This window comes from Boleophthalmus pectinirostris, unplaced genomic scaffold (assembly GCF_026225935.1).
Source record: "Boleophthalmus pectinirostris isolate CB_2022bp ecotype Guang Dong unplaced genomic scaffold, ASM2622593v1 HiC_scaffold_1, whole genome shotgun sequence".
NCBI classification, from domain to species: domain Eukaryota; kingdom Metazoa; phylum Chordata; class Actinopteri; order Gobiiformes; family Gobiidae; genus Boleophthalmus; species Boleophthalmus pectinirostris.
The window spans coordinates 13,533,778-13,541,404 of NW_026570970.1; the positions used below are offsets into that span (position 1 = coordinate 13,533,778).

General features: G+C 44.1%; 1 protein-coding gene across 1 annotated transcript; it reads left to right on the plus strand.

Moving 5' to 3' along the window:
* nr4a2a (nuclear receptor subfamily 4, group A, member 2a) lies at window positions 1-5,464 on the plus strand. Its single transcript, XM_020931817.2, has 8 exons — window positions 1-159; window positions 613-1,230; window positions 1,715-2,155; window positions 2,504-2,633; window positions 2,733-2,896; window positions 3,417-3,619; window positions 3,730-3,908; window positions 4,038-5,464. The coding sequence occupies exons 2-8, from the start codon at window positions 829-831 to the stop codon at window positions 4,292-4,294; spliced, it is 1,776 nt and encodes a 591-aa protein (XP_020787476.1). The 5' UTR covers window positions 1-159; window positions 613-828; the 3' UTR covers window positions 4,295-5,464.
* Window positions 5,465-7,627: the final 2,163 nt, after the last annotated feature.

Below are 7,627 nucleotides of genomic sequence, written 5' to 3' on the forward strand. Positions count from 1 at the left end.
GTACCGCTCGTACCGCTGTCAGTGAGCGCGCGGACCCTGCGCAGACCGGGCCATTGTGACTACCCTCTCCACGCGGGATTCTTGGACATTTTACCGTTTTGTGAATGCGCCCTGATTTCTAAACGCATGGATTGAAACAGATACGCCTCATGTGAAAAGGTAAGACGCCTTTCTCTGTCCCATTACGCGCCTACTTTGTTTGAGCATCGTTATTTTATTGTTTTGAAACCTTTCTCCATGATTTCTCTTTTAATATGCTGGTTTTGGATGATTTTGGACATTTTTTTTGGATGGCTTTTCGCGCGTAATTGGAGATTGCGAATGTGGCCAACTTATGCAAGCGCTGTCAAGTGCACCAACTTCGGCTGCAGGTGCAAAGTGAAGATTTACAGTTTAGAATAAAATAATGCACGTCTAAGTTTTGCTTCATATTCAAATGTAAAATATAAAAGTGAGTTGCGTAAAATAGAAATAAATGAACTATGCATGTCTTTTTACGCAGCTGTCAGCGTGTGTGGTTATAACAGAAGCTCTTTTGGTCTTCAGAAGAAAGATTGATTCATTTTCATAATCTCGTGAGAACTGACATAGTTTTGTGTGTGGTTTTATTAGGAGAGACCAGAACACTGCCGCTTTGTTGACTCCTGACACCCACTCCACTCTTCAGCCCGTGCACTTGTCACCGCCACACTGTCTGAAGACCCGGGGTAACGCGAGGCCGAAATAAAGACTATAAAAGCCGTGTGGAGCTCCCGGTAGTTCTGCTTTCAAACGGGTGAGCGTTCCCCGGCAGTGCGCATAAACCGTGGTGCGTCGTGCCGTGCAGCCATGCCCTGCGTCCAGGCTCAGTATGGATCATCACCTCAAGGCGCCAGTCCTGCATCCCAGAGCTACAGCTACCACAGCGCGGGCGAGTACAGCTGCGACTTCCTCACGCCCGAGTTTGTGAAGTTTAGCATGGACTTGACCAACACTGAGATCACTGCCACCACGTCTCTGCCGAGCTTCAGTACCTTCATGGACAACTACAACAGTGGCGCGTACGACGTCAAGCCCCCCTGTCTCTACCAGGTGCCACACGCGGGCGAGCAGTCCTCCATCAAAGTGGAGGACGTCCCGATGCACGGGTACCACCAGCAGAGCCACCTCACAGCCCCGAGCGAAGACATGATGCCGCACGCGGGGCCTATGTACTTCAAGCCCTCCTCGCCCAGCACGCCCAACTTCCAGGCAAGGATTTTTAAAGTATTCAAAATACGCCATGGACAAGTCACAAAAATAGGCGCCTTCTATACTATCTGCTTTTAAAACCCATGGTACTAGCATGCTTTCTATTTTACTGCCTTCATACGGTGTAAAATCCGTGCAGGGAACCGCTGACATTTACCGAGATTCTAAATGCCAAATGGTGAAAGGGAGCAGCCACTGAAATGAACGTGTTATTTGTCATTCCCTGCCTGCTGCTCGTGACATTTAGAGGAGTAGATAAGCATAAAATGCATTTTATTCCCAGATAGTGTTGTTTGGGTGCAGAAAAAATAAGAAACTAGCAGAAAATGAAACCACAAAAATAAAATGCTGATTTGAGACCAATCTCGATGTGAAAAACTAGAACGCAAGTTGAATTATTAAAAGATGTTTGTTGTAAAAGAAAATGCTCTTAAATAGTTGTAGAAAATGCTGTGCTCTGACTTGTGAACTTGCGCTGTGGCAGGTGCAGCCCAATCACATGTGGGAAGACCCGGGCTCTTTGCACAGTTTCCACCAGAACTACGTGGCCACGCACATGATGGAGCAGCGCAAGAACCCCGTGTCCCGGCTCTCCTTGTTCTCCTTCAAACAGTCTCCTCCCGGAACCCCCGTGTCCAGCTGTCAGATGCGCTTTGACGGCCCGCTGCACGTGTCCATGAACCACGACAGTCACGGCGGCGCGCAGAGCTTCGCGGTGCCCAGCGCTCTGAGGAAACAGGCCGGGCTGGCGTTCCCGCACTCGCTACAGCTGGGACACGGGCACCAGCTGGTGGACAGCCAGGTGCCCTCCCCACCGTCCAGGGGCTCCCCGTCTAACGAAGGGCTGTGCGCGGTGTGTGGGGACAACGCCGCGTGTCAGCACTACGGCGTCCGGACCTGCGAGGGCTGCAAAGGCTTCTTCAAGGTGCGGGTTTATCCACTCTCAGATCTGACATGGAGCTGTTTGAGCGCTTGATTCAGTCAGAGAGGATAAAATAATACAAAGTAAATTTAATCTGATTAAGGAGGGAAGTGCAAAAGAGATGCTCTGTGTGCAAAAAACACACAGGCCTGAATATTACAAAGAATCAGAAACATCGTAAATGAAACCAACTATTTAATATGATAATAGTATTTATATTTAAATTATTCGTTTTCTTTGCTGATTTTCTTATTTTTAAGATTTAGATTTTCAAAACAAATTCAGTCAAATTGCTTCATCTTAGATAAAGGCCTTTCAATTCATAACGTTATTTCTCTCCTCTTTTCACAGCGAACCGTGCAGAAGAATGCAAAGTACGTGTGTTTAGCAAATAAAAACTGTCCTGTGGACAAACGCCGGAGAAACCGGTGCCAGTTCTGTCGCTTCCAGAAGTGCCTTGTGGTGGGGATGGTTCGGGAAGGTGCGCATTCATGTGCTTTTAAATTCAAACCTAGTGCATTTTACGCGCGGCGTTTCACGGCCTTGTTGTTTACTGACATTATTTGCTTTTTTGTCTCAGTCGTCCGGACGGATAATCTGAAAGGTCGCAGGGGGAGACTACCGTCCAAACCCAAAAGTCCCCAGGAGCCCTCTCCGCCCTCGCCACCCGTCAGTCTCATTAGCGCCCTGGTCCGGGCCCACGTGGACTCCAACCCGTCTATGTCTGCGCTCGACTACTCCAGAGTAAGTACCAGGACACACGCACAAACAACTCAAGCCAAACAACTCCAGAAAAATATTTCACACGGTCAGAGTTGTGTTTTACACATGAAGCTTGTTTTGTGGGAGTTTTGTAAGATCACTTTATGCGCATTTTATGAATAACTTGAATAAAGTATGAATGAAAATTTCCACCTCAACCTGCCTATAGTTTGTGATGTATGTGTATGGCAGCTGTCAGTGAGTCTTTTAAATGTTAGAGACACAGATGCTGCGGACACTGGACCAATAGAGCTGACACAGATCTGCCATTACACCTGTCACTCAGCGCACAAAGGGACTGACCATCACCTGCCATCTCTGTCACTCTCCTAAGCCTGAGTGAAACCTGCCAAATCCAGCTCAAACCTCCCAAATCCCCCGCGCTATCTTTAATTAACACACTCACCCAATAATTTGCTATCTTTCCTTCCTCTCCATTTCACGCCTTATATATTTTAAAGAGGCCCTTTTATAACGAATGTCTTTTAATTGCTTCCCCCAGTTTCAGTCCAGCCCGGACTTCCAAATGAGCGGCGACAACACGCAGCACATCCAGCAGTTTTACGACCTGCTCACCGGCTCCATGGAGATCATCCGGGGCTGGGCCGAAAAGATCCCGGGTTTCTCCGACCTCCCCAAACAGGACCAGGACCTGCTGTTTGAATCCGCCTTCCTGGAGCTGTTTGTGCTGCGTCTCGCCTACAGGTAACCCCCCCTCTCCTCCTCCTCCTCCCCCCGTCCTCAATCATTCCTGTTATTGCTGTGTGCTTTATTAGCGTTTGGTAATTAGAAGTTAATGACGGTGTTAATTCCAGGTCCAATCCGGTGGAAGGGAAACTTATATTTTGTAACGGCGTGGTGCTGCACAGGCTACAGTGCGTGCGCGGATTCGGCGAGTGGGTGGACGCCATCGTGGAGTTTTCTTCCAATTTGCAGAGCATGAATATAGACATCTCCGCGTTCTCGTGCATCGCTGCCCTCGCCATGGTGACAGGTGAGAAAAGCGCGCGGGTGAAATGAACTTTACGCGTGTGATAAAGGCAAACGTCTAAAAGCGGGTTTCTCTCTCCTCTTTCTCTTTCTTTTTTTTTTTTTTTTTTTTTTTTAATCTCATCTTTCTCAGAGCGACACGGCCTAAAGGAGCCAAAGCGAGTCGAGGATCTCCAAAACAAGATCGTCAACTGCCTCAAAGATCAAGTGACGTTCAATGGCGGCGGACTGAACCGGCCCAACTACTTGTCAAAACTGTTGGGAAAGCTGCCCGAGCTGCGCACGCTATGTACCCAAGGTCTGCAGCGTATCTTTTACCTAAAACTAGAAGACCTAGTACCGCCCCCGGCAATAATTGACAAACTTTTCCTCGACACATTACCTTTCTGAGTCTTCACAAACAAAAATATGGACTTCCAAAAAGACAGAAGGACTGAATTATTGTTCTAATTTGTGAATAGAGCAGGATAAGGATTCGTGTTATAGGCCTTTGGATTGTTTGATTGACAGAGCTCTTACACTTTATTCTAGCGGGTTTCCAAAGATGTCTTGTGTATATTTGTCGTCAGATCACTCTTTAATTTATTTTAAATATGTATAAACACAATTACTTTTACTTTATATCCTTATTTATTTATAACAAACGATCAACGTATTCGCCTTCACGCAGCGCAGAGAGGATGTGGCCATGGCAACTGTTAATTAAACTTACCCTCTCCACGAATTTACGAACAAAATTAACTCATTACGAGACACTTTTTACTCACTTTTAGCCACTTAATTGGCGCTGCCATGGCAACAGACCTCTTTGCTCTCTGTGCTTCAGTCTTAACTTTACTTTGTGGCTGGTCTGACGCTAAACTTTCAATGGAGACACCTTTGCGTAACCCACCCTTGATGTAATATATGCCATTTATAAATATATGCTACCATTTGCGCACACCACGCTGTATATGACAAATAGATGATGTACAAAGTTTGTTACAATTGACTTTTTTTTTTTCTTTCTTGCTGCCTCGTGCCTATGTGTATCTGACAGGCCCCCCATCCACGAAGCATGTTCTTTTCCCCCCGATTTTTGTTCTTATAGGCACTTGCTGAGGTGATGTCTATATCAAACATATACCGGACACTATGTAGTCTGCTAGATTTGATACGGATTCGTAGTTCTTCTTTTTCTGTACGACGCGTTCTGTGGCAGATTCTTCTCCTGTGTATAGAGACCCGAGGGACCCATGGTGTTTGTAAAACTGTCAGACATTCCTTATTTGTATGTGCTGTAAGTATTGTTGCTGTTAAATATAAACGTTTCTATATATTTATGATTTATATCGCCAAGAGCTACACTTATTACGCATGGTGCAAAATTGGACAAAAAATGGACCATCCCGCCGAGCACGTTGTGTCTCTATGTTTTTTCCTGTCTTCTTCCTTAAACGTCTAGAGCTAGTTCAAAGTTTTTTATATTAATTTATTTATATGCCCCGCGACATCTTCTCCTTAAAAAGCCAGAAGGGTTTGTTTGTTCGTTCGTTGATGCTACTATTGCAGCTCTGATCCACCACCTCCGAGAACTTTAGAGAGAAAGAAGAAATATTTAATGTTTACAAATAAAACCTTGAAATCAAAGCTTTTGCTAAATAGTTTCTCTCACTTTTATAATAATTGTTCAGTTGATTTGTTTGGTGTAGGGGCGCGCCACAGTGCAACAGGCCTGTGCGTAAAAGTCCAACACTTTTTAAGTGCAATAAAAATTAAGGATATTTGGATTTTTGGAACTTTTATTATTTTTTATAATTTAATGTTGATTTATTTGGCATGTTTTGTCAGCTGAAATAGAGGTGATTTTATTTATTTATTTTTGATTTTATTTTGTTAGAGTGAATCTGCGGAGCGTCTTTACGCATAGATTTGTATTTAAAAATAATCGAGTAATCCCTTTTTGAATTACAACTCAAGATATTTCGTATGGAATATTTTCGCAATTACTAATTTAAATCATAATTTGGCACGTTATTTTCTATCGACAAAAGCTTGAATCAAAATGGCCTGTTGCGCTTCAAGTAACAGAAATTACGCACACTATTTTAAAAGACAAATCAGTCCATATAAACACATCTATGCTAATGAGAAAGTTTCGATTATTATTTACAAACACGACTTGTTGCTGTAGTTTTGGATTCTCTGTCCTCAAATCTGACATTTCATCCAAATCCCACGCGCCTTTTTTTTGTTCATCCCCAAACGCGCGGTGCCTTCCTCTTATTTACTCCTCCATCGTTCAACAATTGTCTGACAAGTTTTATAGCAGGGACAATGTGTTATCGAAAACAAACCACCAACCAAAAGAGAGGCTCGCGCGACATTTGGAGAACAGGTGCGCGCGCTGATCTCTGGGTTTATAACGCCGCAGATTTGACGCGTAATTTGGATCTGACGCAGGAACACGACCTTTTTTGGAAACAGCAGCGATATATAGCCTAATATTTTTTCTCTGACGAAGCAAATCGGTCTCTACTGAGTTAGCCCTCCAACTTCTTCACCTCATCTGACCACCCACACCGAATGATCACTTTCAAACGAATTATTTTTAGGTCTTTCATTAGCGGTGGTGTAATCTTCCTCAAAGCGAAAACCTCTAGTGATGATTTGAACTCAAAGTGCATCTCCTGTCACGCGTCCTCTCCTCTCCTTCCCTTCTCTTCCCTTCTCTTCTCTTCTCTTCTCTCGCGCTGCGCAAAACTGACGCATGGCTCCGAGGTGCGTCCGGGGCTTTTCCCTGCACGCGCCTTCTTGCACCCATCGTCACGTGATCAGAACGCAGCGACACGGGGGAAAGGGAAAGGGAACAGGGAACGTTTTGGGAGAGACGGCGCCGTACGTGCCACTTGCCAGGCGATGAATTGTCTAAATAATGAGCTCGTCAGCGTAAAGTGCTAATTCCAAGGCAAATTGGGATTACGCTCAGACGCAGTTTGCTGACATTTAGCAGATCTGCTCCAAAAGGCTTCATTACGATGTCACAAGTTTCCAATATTGACTCAAAGTACAGTTAGACAAATGGAATACGCGCGCTTCGTATTTCCACGCACGGATCCTAATGACTGTGGCCACTCCTCCAATAAACCCCGAGTTCTTACATTGCAAAAATAATTAAAACACTTCTACTCGAATGGTGACTTGGTTCTGTTAGTGTGAAATAACTTCTTTTCTCTGACGCAGCGACCTAAGTGGATAAATAGCTCACATGTAAAAGAAACAGCACGACAACTCCAGCCACAGTTACGCTAAGTGCTTCTAAATGTATTCACTATTCCTGAACGTTTACAGCTTAATTTTTAAAAAAAGGATAGAAAATAGCTCTTTCTGTGCAGTATAGGCACATTAAAACAATTGGATGCATACTTCTAAAAGCAACCACGTTTTCTCATGGATGTAAGATGTAAAATTCAGTACACGAGCTTTAAATGTCAATGTTAGAGCTCAAAGCTGTTACACATGATTACAAGAAAATAGAAATGCGTTGACACTTTTTTTTTAACCTAAATGTTTATCTAGAAAAGGATTTTATATGTTCAAAACCTAATCTATGGGCAGAAGAGGCTAGAAGAATAGAATTTACTGTTCTTCACTGCTCATGTGTGATTCAACAGACATCAAATCTCAAAGTGGAGCCCAACGCAAAATCAAAGGCAAATTTTAGGACTGTAGAATTTAATTTGA